This window comes from Maylandia zebra, linkage group LG4, assembly GCF_041146795.1.
Source record: "Maylandia zebra isolate NMK-2024a linkage group LG4, Mzebra_GT3a, whole genome shotgun sequence".
Taxonomy (NCBI): domain Eukaryota; kingdom Metazoa; phylum Chordata; class Actinopteri; order Cichliformes; family Cichlidae; genus Maylandia; species Maylandia zebra.
Window position 1 is genome coordinate 2,289,091 of NC_135170.1, and position 13,090 is coordinate 2,302,180.

General features: G+C 45.2%; 1 protein-coding gene across 5 annotated transcripts in view; it reads right to left on the minus strand.

The window, feature by feature from the left end:
- The window catches only part of si:dkeyp-72e1.9 (syntaxin-binding protein 4), an 80,095-nt gene that overhangs the window by 11,735 nt on the left and 55,270 nt on the right, over positions 1-13,090 (minus strand). For all 5 annotated transcript variants that reach the window (XM_076882859.1, XM_076882858.1, XM_014413197.2 and 2 more), the window contains exons 7-12: positions 12,512-12,635; positions 11,261-11,402; positions 5,755-5,861; positions 4,362-4,503; positions 2,780-2,852; positions 473-561 (exon numbers count right to left, since the gene is read on the minus strand). In XM_076882859.1, the coding sequence (XP_076738974.1) occupies positions 473-561; positions 2,780-2,852; positions 4,362-4,503; positions 5,755-5,861; positions 11,261-11,402; positions 12,512-12,635 (677 nt within the window). The remainder of the gene's footprint in view (positions 1-472; positions 562-2,779; positions 2,853-4,361; positions 4,504-5,754; positions 5,862-11,260; positions 11,403-12,511; positions 12,636-13,090) is intronic.

The following is a 13,090-nucleotide window of genomic DNA, read 5'->3' on the forward strand; positions in this document are numbered from 1 at the left end:
TTAGTGGTATTACACAGAGGGGAACAATTGGGATAGACGGCAACTCAGCCACAAGCGGCAGGTCACGTAGAAAGTGCCTCTCTAGCAGCCAATCGCTTAAAGGACCAAAACGACCTCGGTCCACCACATCCTGCCACGGTGGTGTTTCTGCATGCAACGCTTAGCGTCTCAGCCCTGAGCTGCTGCAAATCAGACTCATAAGGGAATTTTCCAGGAAGCTGACATCACTTCCTAGTTCGTTTCTCACATACCTGCTGGTAGGTATTCAACACTGTCGACCAGGATCACCCACAAACCTCGATCCAGTTTCTGACTTCAACAACACACACCTTTCAACCACCAACCATATATGCCTTCACATGTGTCATCGCTCTCACATAATCTGTGTGATTTCTTTAGTATGAGTGTCCACTTAACTGTGTATCAGGCAGCATAGGTCTAAAGAAGCCTACCCGAGCAGGTCAGGACTCACCAAGTCTAATTTGTCTGATTTGAGGCGAATGTAAGGGTCCAGGGTTATCTTAGGTTTTGCTCCTGTCGGGGATCTCTGGCTGGTTGAACCTGGAGAAAGAAAATGAAGAAAAGAAAATCAGGACTGACTTTGGTTAAAAAGAAAAAAAAACGAAACCAGAAGTTTGGGTTGTTTAAAAAAATCCTTTCTTAAGTAGACTGCGTATATACACACAGATGTGTGGTACATAGAACAAGGAAGCACTAGCTCAGGGGTCGGCAACCTGCGCTCTTTAGCTCTGCGGCTCCACGTGGTTTGGAAAACAAAGTATTTAACTGAAGTGTATTTTATTTGTGTTAGTTCGTTTTTAACTTGTGCTTCTAAATTGGAAGATTATTGTGATCTTGAAATATAAAAATAAAATGATGTTATTATTTTTCATCTCTCACAATAAGCATCACATTCACATAAACCATACCAGCCGAAATGCTGTGCGTTTGTCGAGACTTTCAACCCAGGCAGGCCAAGTATGGATCCTCATGCATCCACATACGTATGTGAGCAGCTCCTCCATGAACTATGGTAACAACAAACACGCCTCACAGACGACAGCTTACAGTCCTTTTTTACAGCTTTGTAATTCATTTAAAAGAGACCTTCACCTGGGTGCATCTCCTTTTTGCTGTATTTTTTAAGAGTTCAAAATGTGTTCATTACATAAATAAAATGTAATTTTCTCTGTAGCACTTCATGGATTTCATAAGCAACACACCTTAGTTGTCTATACAAAGCATAAAGGTAAAAAACAATAACAGTGTTATCTTCATTTTAGATGTCAGAAAGTATTTGCGGCTCCCAGTGTTTGCTTTTCCGTGGAAACTGGGTCCAAATGGCTCTTTGAGTGTTAAAGGTTGCTGACCCCTGCACTGGCCTCTTAACAGAATACTGAAAGTGTAATTAGGAGTGAGGAACAGCAGGAGAAATATCGTTATATAATCTGTCATATCAGAGTTGAATAGACAACCTGATGTCGGTGTTGCTGGTTTAAAGCAGGTCTTTGTGACTGTGAGCGATGGTACAGGGAAAAGCAGATGATTAAAAAGAGAGGAACTGAAGAAAAGTGGATGATTATGTAGACGCGAGGGGAGGGAGCAGCCAGCCATTCATATGATGCGTTTTTCTGTCCCAGATTTGAATGGCTGCTCTGCTCTTCTGACTTTAAACTCTGTTTACACTCATGTTACTGTTTTACATTGTCTTCATAGTGTGGAGTCATTTTGTAGATTAACTGATTTAAGAGGAGTATTTATCTGAAATGTTGTCACAGTGAACCATATTTAACCTGGATCATAATTCTGGAACATTATATTTTGTAATATAATAAAAATCTGTTTCTGTGTGTGCGCTCACCTCACTACAAAGTGCTGACATCTGTCACAGCTAGCAACTGGCTTAGAGGCTGGCAGGGAGTGAAATGATTAGAGTACCTAGAAAATAACCTTGGCTGGGTAATCCCAGCCAATTGGATTGGGAAAGGCTGTCCAGTGGCTTTCGGCCGAGAGCCACGAGCAGCCCTATGACACTACAGCTGCTGGTCTGAAGCAGTCCTTCAGTATGACGACAACTGGACTGCTTCAGATCGTTTTCAGTTTCCTTTGGCAAAGTGATGTTCTGCTGAGAGGCATTTGTTGCACCAGAAATAAAGAACAGCAGACATAACGCGAGCCAAAAATATGTTGAAATGAATATGAACTGTGAATACGTCCATTCACTTAAAGACTGCTCTTATCTGTGTTATCTAAATGTTTCTATGTAACATGCTGAGCCACCGCATGCATCAGTACAGCCTCACTGATCTGAGATCCAGTCTCCACTTCTCTGGCTTTACTTCAGGACTGAGACAGATGTTCAGCTGAACTGTGGTGACTGAAGTGCACTAATAAGAGTCACCATTTCATCATTATTTTCATCCTCACAAAACTATTCAGTGATCAATATTTACAATGTTTAAAAGTAGAATGGGAGGCAGAGCCTTCAGTTTTCAGGCCCCTCTTCTGTGGAACCAGCTTCCAGTTTGGATTCAGGAGACAGACACTATCTCTACTTTCAAGATTAGGCTTCAAACTTTCCTTTTTGCTAAAGCATATAGTTAGGGCTGGACCAGGTGACCCTGAATCCTCCCTTAGTTATGCTGCAATAGACGTAGGCTGTAGAGTGTTTCTTCTTCAGTCACCATTTTCATGAACTATGTATTGAATCATTAGTTGATGTTAATCTCTGGCTTTCTTCCACAGCACTGTAGTCTGAGTGCAAACACAGAGGTCTCACCTGAAACATGAATATCTGGAGGACAGATGTCAGGAGAAGGTGAGGAAGGTGGGGCTGGCTCCTCTGCACAGATCTACACCAATAACACAAGGAAAATAGTTAAATAGAATTCCAATACTAATGACCAATGAGTTAATTAGTGTAGCTAATAATTTTGCTGTCCCAAAGGTGGATCCTGTTCATCTAGACGTAGTGTTTTCAGTGGGAGAAACGTTTCATCCAGGTGACGTCTTCAGTCTCAGCTGACTGCAGGTTTCAATCTTATAAACAGGACATTTGCATAATGACTGAAACCAGCCCACTGAAGGAACAATGGGCTGGGAGGTCAGTTCTTTGATCATTAATATGTAAATTGTCATGACCGCTGATCAATGGCCATGAGTACCATTCACAGAGAGTTGGGGAATGGCTGCAATCACATCATTGTAAGATGGTGACAGATAGACCCTTAGGCCCCCTCCTCGATTCAGAGATGGTCTTTCCCTTATTAGATTTATTAGATTTAGTAGCTGGTAGTAGCAGAACTGGGACTGAAGCTAGATGATGCAATGGTCTAGCTCCAGTTCTGGCTGTCTCTATATTGACATTAAACACAACAGTTCTAAGTTCTTTGTGGTAACTGTGGACCAAACTCTATAAATGAGAAAGTAAAGAAATGAATTTCTTCCAACTTTCTTTAACCTTCTAAGACCTGAACTCTTCCATGGCATGCATTTTAATTTCTCTTTGATATTTGGGCATATTGGGGCCCAATGAATGTAAAAATAAAGAATTACCAGATTTTTTTTTTACCTTATTTTTGCTTTTAAGAAAAATAATAGCCACATCTGAGGATATTCGTTTACAATTGTGATAGAACAGCAGCAGCATAATGTCCTCGTAAGTGGATATCAGGCCCTTGCCGAGCAAAATTGAGTATTTTGGTCTAAATAACCCAAAATGTGATGTCCACATATGTGGACGCCAGGTCCTAGGAGGTTAAAAATCATAATTATTTAATTCAACATTTTACATGTCAGAGAGTTTGAACTGGCTACAGTTTCACTTTGTAAAATCACTCTGATGTTGACCCACCTTATGTAACATGCTATATACTGTGAGAAGTACAACTACTCTTTAGTCAATAACGGTTCATTAATCAGTGTGTTTATTGGACTATGTTTATTCCTCAGTTATACCAAAGTACAGCAGCCTTTTCAAAGTTATTTGGTTGATCTTTTAGCATTTTTTTGACGACATTAGTACAATATGAGACTTTAGCTCAAAGAATAAATGTAGTCTTAACCTGCAATTTTTGAAACAACATAATCGACTCAGCCAGCTGACACATTTAAGGACACCTGGTGTTTTTTGTGTTTTTGAATGAGGATAAACAGCAACAGTAACTCTGTTTCCCAGAGCTCAGTCAGGTTGTTTCTTTTATCCTGCAGTCGGTGTGCTGATATAGGTACAGAAGATACAACTCTAATCTTTCTTTTACATGGAAATCCTGCTTCTTCTGCAACTTCTGGTTTGCTGTGAGAATAACAGGCCACTTCTTCTATGAATGACCTGTAGGAGCCGTGTATGTGGTGGAGCTGACCTCGGGTGATCGGATGTGGACTTTTAAGCGTCCAGAGTTGTAGCTGTTGCCCGAGGCTCGCTGGAGCCCATTGTGAAGAGACGTGCTGCTGGGAAAAAGTCCTTTACCCGGGATGAAGGCTATGTCCACAGCAGTATCTTGGCTAGAGACAAACACATAAGCATGTGATCAGTGTTGGCACACAAAGCGTGGTCCATGTATGTGGGACATTTTGTTTACCCATTTACAAAAACACATTCAACTTTGGGCTTAAAGTGTAGTATCAGCTTTGACACTGTATTTACAGGTGGGTCTATGGCAGTTTGTGTAAAAGTCATTTGGTTGCAGTCTTTAACAAAGCTTAAATCAGGTTGCTTTTTCCAACCCAGGATCGAAGATGCTGTAGAAGATAATGTTTCCACAGTATGAAGGTTTCTGCACAACTTTATTTATTTAAGTATTATAAGTTATTAGCTTAAACTGTTACAAGAAAAACTGTTAATCCTAAAAGAGTGATATGAGCTTTTCTCAGTTTGAACTGATTTTAATGATCTACATGTAACCCAGTGAACTGGAGAGAGTGTATATCCATGCCATCACACTGCTTTATGTCTTTTACAGACAATGTTTTACACTTATACTCATCATAGTATCCACCATCCTCTTTACAATGTGTCCAAAACCGTGAGACTTTTTCTTAAGTCTAATCTGGCCTTGCTATTCTGATCACTGGTTTGTGAAGCTGTCCTGCAGTGCTGTTATCTAGCTGCTTGATGTAAAAGGCCACCACTCTTGCAAAAAAAAAGCCTTTTACATGGATTTCCGTGTAAGGGGAGGGATTTCATCCCTTCATATAATGTCAATCTCACAAATGACTTTTTGTTTTTTTTCATAGAATGTGCTAAAATCCTGAATCATGTGCTCTCACTGTCTGCCTGGTTTCCCATAATTTCATTGTATATGTACAATGACAATAAAGGGCTATTCTATTCTATTCTATTGTACTGAGATGTCTTTTGACTTTATGCTCTGTGCTTCCAACTGCAGGTGTCACACTTGGAGTCAGTTCCAGACCTTGGATCTTATTTCTTTATGAGGAAGCTTTGAAAATCTATCCTGCCTGCATCTGTCAGCTGTCCAACCCTGTGTGTAGGAATAACTCTGTTTCAGTGGGTACTGCAGTACTTTTGTTTGGTATATCTTTAAACTGAAACTGGGAAAACATTCATTATCTGACTCTAACTTAATATGTGTTGGAAAACAGTAAAAATAACAAAGAAATCATGTCAATGTCCAAAAACACACAGACACTAAGATCAAAACTGCTTATACTGTAGCACTGTGTATACACTGGCTCATTGTTCCACACTAGACTTACTTTGGTACATTCATTTCTAACATGAACACCACTCACCTGAATTTCACTTTGTTTAGCATGCTTTTGGCCTCTTCATGTGTCACACCAATCAAGGACTCCTTGTTAATAGCAATGAGCTGATCTCCCGGTCTCAACCGTCCATCCTGCACAACAGGGAGACAGTTTTATTCCCACTGAGCAGGAGGCTACAAGCCCTGTTTCTCCTTATTTAAAAGTACAATAAACTGTCAGGGCCACTTCTAAGAATCAAAGTACTTATCCAAGTCTAGTCATTATCAGCTCTTTTCAACTGCAGGAACATAACTGCAACATGTATTTCAGTTCAATCCAATTCAATTTTATTCATATAGCACAAAATCATAGCAACAGTTGGCTCAAGGCGCTTTGTTCTGTAAGGCACGATCAATAATACAGACAAATCAAAGAAAATTCCAACAATGATGATGACCCCCTAATGAGCAAGTGCTTTGGCAATTGTGTGAAGGAAGAACTCCCTTTTAACAGGAAGAAACCTCCAGCAGAACCAGGCTCAGGGAGGGGCGGGGACCAGATAGGGGAGAGGAGAGAAAGACAAGCTGAGGAAGAGAGACAGATATGAATCATAACTAATGATGAAATGCAGGGAGGTGTATAAACAGGTGATGAGTGAGAAAGGGTGAGAGCAGGAAAAATCCATCATGGGAGTCCCCCAGCAGCTTACACCTATTACAGCATAACTAAGGGAGGATTCAGGGTCACCTGGTCCAGCCCTAACTATATGCTTTAGCAAAAAGGAAAGTTTGAAGCCTAATCTTGAAAGTAGAGATAGTGTCTGTCTCCTGAATCCAAACTGGAAGCTGGTTCCACAGAAGAGGGGCCTGAAAACTGAAGGCTCTGCCTCCCATTCTACTTTTAAATACTCTAGGAACAACAAGTAGGCCTGCAGAGCGAGAGCGAAGTGCTCTAATAGGGTGATATGGTACTACAAGGTCATTAAGATAAGATGGGGCCTGATTATTTAAGACCTTGTATGTAAGGAGCAGGATTTTGAATTCTGGATTTAACAGGAAGCCAAAACAGGAGAAATCTGCTCTCTCTTTCTAGTCCCTGTCAGGACTCTTGCTGCAGCATTTTGGATCAGCTGAAGGCTTTTCAGGGAGTTTTTAGGACATCCTGATAATAATGAATTACAGTCGTCCAGCCTGGAAGTAATAAATGCATGAACTAGTTTTTCAGCGTCACTCTGAGACAGGATATTTCTAACTTTAGAGATGTTGCACAAATGGAAGAAAGCACCCATCCATCCATTTTCTTCCGCTTATCCGGGGCCGGGTCGCGGGGGCAGCAGCCTAAGCAGAGAAGCCCAGACCTCCCTCTCCCCAGCCACCTCTTCCAGCTTATCTGGGGGAAAACCAAGGCGTTCCCAGGCCAGCCGAGAGATATAATCTCTCCAGCGTGTCCTGGATCTGTGCCGGGGCCTCCTCCCGGTGGGACATGCCCAGAAAACCTCACCCAGGAGGCGCCCAGGGGGCATCCTTGTCAGATGGCCGAACCACCTCAGCTGGCTCCTTTCGATGTGGAGGAGCAGCGGCTCTACTCTAAACCCCTCCCAAATGGCCGAACTTCTCACCCTATCTCTAAGGGAGAGGCCAGCCACCCTTCGGAGGAAGCCCATTTCTGTCGCTTGTATCCACGATCTCGTTCTTTCGGTCTCTACCCACAGCTCGTGACCATAGGTGAGGGTAAGGGCGTAGATCGACCGGTAAATTGAGAGCTTCACTTTTATACTCAGCTCTCTCTTCACCACGACGGACCGGTACAGCATCCGGATCATTGCAGCCGCTGCACAAATACGTCTGTCGATCTCCCGCTCCCTTCTCCCATCACTCGCGAACAAGACCCCGAGATACTTGAACTCCTCCACTTGGGACAGGGTTTCATCCCCGACCTGGAGTGGGCACTCCACCCTTTTCCAGCTGAGGACCATGGCCTCAGATTTGGAGGTGCTGATTCTCATTCCCACCGCTTCACACTCGGCTGCGAACTGTTCCAGTGCGAGCTGGAGGCCATCACCTGATGAAGCCAACAGAACCACAATATCTGCAAAAAGCAGAGATGAGATTCTGAGACCACCGAAGTGAAAGCCCTCCGCCACTTGGCTACGCCTAGAAATTCTGTCCATAAAAATTATGAACAGAACCGGAGACAAAGGGCAGCCCTGGCGGAGCCCATCACCCACCAGGAACGAGTCCAACTTATTGCCGGCTATGCGAACCAAGCTCTTGCAGTGGTCGTATAAGGACTGAATGGCCCATAGCAATGGGCCAGACACCCCATACTCCCGGAGCACCCCCCCACAGGACCCCCCCGAGGGACACGGTCGAATGCCTTCTCCAAGTCCACAAAACACCACCACCACCCCGGTCTGCCAGTCCACAGGTACTGCCCCTGATCCCCAGGCAACATTGCAGAGATGTGTCAACCAAGACAGCCTTACAACATCCAGAGCCTTCAGGAACTCGGGGCAGACCTCATCCACCCCAGGGGCTCTGCCACCAAGGAGTTGTTTAACTGCCTCCGTGACCTCGACCTCAGATATTGGCTGTCATCCCCCTCGTCCCCAAACTTCCGCCACGGAAGACGTGCCAGTGGGATTAAGGAGGTCCTCGAAGTATTCCTTCCACCGCCCGACAATTTTCTCAGTCCAAGTCAGCAGCGCTCCACCAGCACTACACACAGTGCAGTTGGAACACCGCTTTCCCCTCCTGAGTCACCTGACGGTTTGCCAGAATCTCTTTGAGACAGTCCGAAAGTTTTTTTCCATGGTCTCTCCGAACTCCTCCCACACCCAAGTTTTTACTTCCACCACTGCCCGCGCTGCATTCCACTTGGCCTGTCGGTACCTATCAGCTGCCCACAGGCTAACCAAGCCCGGTAGGACTCCTTCTTCAGGTTGGTGGCTCCCCTCACCTCAGGTGTCCACCATTTGGTTTGGGGTTTACCAAAGCGACAGGCACCAACCACCTTGCGGCCACAGCTCCATGCAGCGGCTTCGGCAATGGAGATGCTGAACATAGTCCATTCGGGCTCAATGTCCCCAGTCTCCCTCGGCATGTTGTTGAAGCTCTGCCAGAGGTGTGCGTTGAAGATGTCGCGGACTGGGGCCTCTGCTAGACATTCCCAGCACATCCTCACTGTACGTTTGGGCGCGCCAGGTCTGTCCAGCGTCCTCCCTTGCCACCTAATCCAACTCACCACCAGGTGGTGATCAGTTGACAGCTCAGCCCCTCTCTTTACACGAGTGTCCAGAACATATGGCCTCAGGTCTGGTGATACAATTACAAAATCAATCATCGACCTGTGGCCTAGAGTGTCCTGGTGCCACGTGCACTTATGGAAACTCTTATGTACAAACATGGTGTTCGTTATGGCCAAACTGTGGTTTGCACAGAAGTCCAATAACAAAGACTTCTGTGCAAACCGTCCGGCTCACTTTGCACCCGACCCCTACGGCACCTCCTCAGGTTAAGATCTGGGAAGCCGTTCCTCCCAATCACACCCTTCCAGGTCTCACTGTTGTTGCCCATGTGAGCATTGAAGTCTCCCAGTAGGACAACAGAGTCCCCAGGAAGAGCACCCTCCAGTGCCCCACTCAGGGACTCCAATAAGGCTGGGTACTCTGAACTGCCACTCGGTGCATAAGCACAGAAGGGAACAAACACTCTCGTCCACTGGGAGAAATCCCAACATACCAGCAGCAAGCCGAGGGGATACCAAGATACCCACCCCAGCCCGACGCCTCTCACCAGGGGCAACTCCAGACTGAGACAGAGTCCAGCCCCTCTCCAGGAGACTGGTTCCAGAGCCCAGGCCATGCGCTGAGGTGAGCCCGACTATATTTAGCCGGTACCTCTCAACCTCACGTACTAGCTCGGGCTCTTTCCCCACCAGAGAGGTGACATTCCATGTCCCAATCGCCAGTCTTGGTAGCCAGGGATCGGTCCGCCAGGGCCTCCGCTCCTGGCCACCGTCCGGCTCACTTTGCACCCGACCCCTACGGCACCTCCTGCGGGTGGTGGGCCTGCAGGAAGATGGGCCCATGTCCCTTTTTCGGGCTGTGCCCGGCCGAGCCCTATGGACTAATGCCCGGCCACCAGACGTTCACCCTCGGGCACCCTCCCCGGGCCTTGCTCCAGGGCAGGGCCCCGGTAACCCCATCGCGGGCAGGGTGAACTGTTCCCTTGATGGGGTCTTCTGAGTCGCTCTTTGTCTGGTCCCTCACCCAGGACCAATTTGCCATGGGAGACCCTACCAGGGGACAAAAGCTCCCAGACAACATAGCCCCTGGGATCCCTGGGACACACAAACCCCTCCACCACGATATTCTCATTCTCAGAGGGGTGGAAGAAAGCAGTCTTACATATTTGTGTAATATGTGCATTGAAGGACATATCCTGGTCAAAAATGACTTCAAGGTTCCTCACAGTGTTACTGGAGGCCAATGTAATGCCATCCACAGTAAGAATCTGGTTAGATACCATATTTCTAAGATTTTCAGGGCTGAGTACAATAACCTCAGTTTGATCTGAATTTTGAAGTTATGTTATGCCTTCTAATGTTACTGTCTCAGGGAAGCATGTATAATGTAGACATTTACTAGCCGGGACCACATACTCATTTTAGGTTTGACAGCATTTCTAGTAAACAATGAGAGAAAGAAAACACGAACGAACAGCTTGTAGTGGGGGAGAAGGGGGTCATGTATAGACAAAGAAGGGGTGTGTGTGAAGGTCCTGCTCCTGAAATTCAGAAAAATGATCTCCAAGAACTAGTCCTAGCAATGAACCCTGTGGAACTCCATATCAGTTTGGATCAGTTTGGTGGTGAGGATGTCTGGTAGTAAGGTGTTGAAGGCTGAGCTGTAGTCAAAGAAGAGCATCCTCATGTAGTGCTTCCTGTTCTCCAAATGGCTCAGCGCTCTCTGAAGGGTGATGGGAACAACATACTCCATGGACTAATTTGCACAGCAAGCAAACTGGTGGGGGTCAAGGGAGGGGGTACAGTCTCTGATTTGCTGAGACACTATCCGCTCAAAACACTTTATGACTAGTCTGCATATGCACGCCTCAATTTCTTCTTTCTTATTCTTATGGATAAAGCATGAGGAAAGCGGAAGAGCGAGGAAAAGGAGATTAAACGGTGCTTCATTTCTCCTCTTCCTCTCTACTCATGTTTCATTCAGTTATCTCATGGCCTTCCACTCAGAGATCAAGGAGTGAGGGCTCAAGCAAGCATGCTGAAACTGAATGTTGACAAAGATGATGGCAAAGTCTCACTGTAGGAGATTTGTTAGCTGTAAGTGTAGTTTGTACGTCTTGTTCTGCAGTTTGTGTAAAAAGAAAGGTGATAGGACCTTTAGCTAACACAAACTGTAACACAAACTGCGATTTAAATAAGCAAAGGCTTTGCTCCATGATGGCATGTCTTCCACTTCATCACACCGCTCATCTTTCCCTCTCATTGCACTTTAGGTTTATTTGAGGCTGCTTTCCTCTTTTCTTACCCGGTGACAGTCTCCTCCTGACAGGACCTCCTGGATGAAGACTGCAGGGCCGTCAGGCCTGTTGGAACCTCCTCCAATGGTGATGCCTAGACTGCCGGATCGTGCTATTGAAATAAGTTGAATCACCCCTTCACCTGGATGACTAAGAACACAAAGACACGGATAATCAATTCTGGAAGTTAGGAAAAGGGGTCTGTGGTACACCTCAACTTACAGGACCTGCTTCTAACAGCTGGGTGGAAGACAAGAACTAAAATTGCGTCCAGTGTTACTGGCAACTCGGAGGGTTTTTATTTAGCTTGAGTCCACACCTATAGCCAATTTAGAATGAGATCAACCTAACGTATAAGCCTTTGGACAGAAACACAGGGAAATGATGCAAATAACACAATAAAGGCTGATCGCAAGATTCAAGAGTGGATAATGGCAGAAGTAGTTCCATGGTTAAGAAAAACAGCTTAACATAGTTCAGGGACTCACTCGAGGATTTAGGTGTATCATTGGCAACAGTGTACAATCAAGAGATGAATGAATGAAATACAACAAGGTGCAAACCACAGGTTACACTGGAGGCCAGATTAGACTTTGACAGAAACAAGACTTTGCTCTCGAAATGGAAAAACAATGTCTTTGGACAGATGAAACCAGGATGAACTCTGATCACAACGTTTGAAGGAGAACAGAAAGGAGAACGTGATCCAAAGAACATGTGTCCATCATGGCAGAGGCAGTTAGAGCATTGGTATACATCAGAGTCAAAGCTTTGTTGTCAAAAACCATACGTACACATCATACACAGGAATTTGAACTCAGACAGACTGAGACTGATCACAGATAAGTGCAATTCATCTGCAATGTGTCTCTTTGCAGTAGGGGCTACTCAGATCAGCTGGTTATATTCTGGGTTTATCCCTACATAAACCAGCAGCTCTGTCATGATCTGTGGAAGAGTTTTGTCATTTCTGTCTCCAGTCACAGCTTTCCTTGTGTGAATGGAGCCTAAACAATCTGGAAAAAGTCCTGCAGCTTCCCAAAACACAGATACGATTTTCTTTTTATTTTCTTGTTTCATTATTAAGATCTTCTGACTTTAATTACATTAGCCCTGCTGACATCTTCCCTTAATGAAAAGTGGTTCACTTTCAAGCACTTTGTTCATCCCAACCTAACCAACCAGAACTCATTATTTTAGCTCCAAGACTTCTTGATGGTCGGGTTGACAGTGAGCCTGTATTAAATATGAACTCTTACCTGAGGGAGCGCAGCATGGGCCCACTGTTGTTGTACATACTCTGAGAGCCTGCTGGGCTCAACAGCAAAGGACTCTGGGAGCGTGACGAGGAACCGGATGATGTGCTATCCAGGTAGCGACCTCCTTTGGATTTGAAAAACAAACAAACAAAAATTACATGAGAGAGATAACCCAGATTACAGTTATTTTAGGAAAGGGCAGTTAGCAGTCCAGACTTTCAGCTGCTCCCTTTAGCACACAGCAGATCATCTGCCTCCATCTCACCCTATCCCAGCATCCTCCTCTGTCACACCGGCCCTCGGGATATCCTCCTTCACTACATGCATGAGTCTGTGAGGTCTTCCTCTTTTCCTCCTGCCTAGCAGCTTCATCTTCAGCTTCCTTTGTCCGATATATCCACTCTCCCTCCTCTGCTTGTTTCCAAAACCATCCCAAACCCCTGAACTCACTTCCACCCACTCCACCTCACTGCCTGTTGCTTTGGATGCTTGATCCCTGTATTTAAACTCACTACCTTTGCACCTTCATGGTGACCTTTCCACCCATCTCCCTCCATACTCCAGTATTCTGTCTGGCTT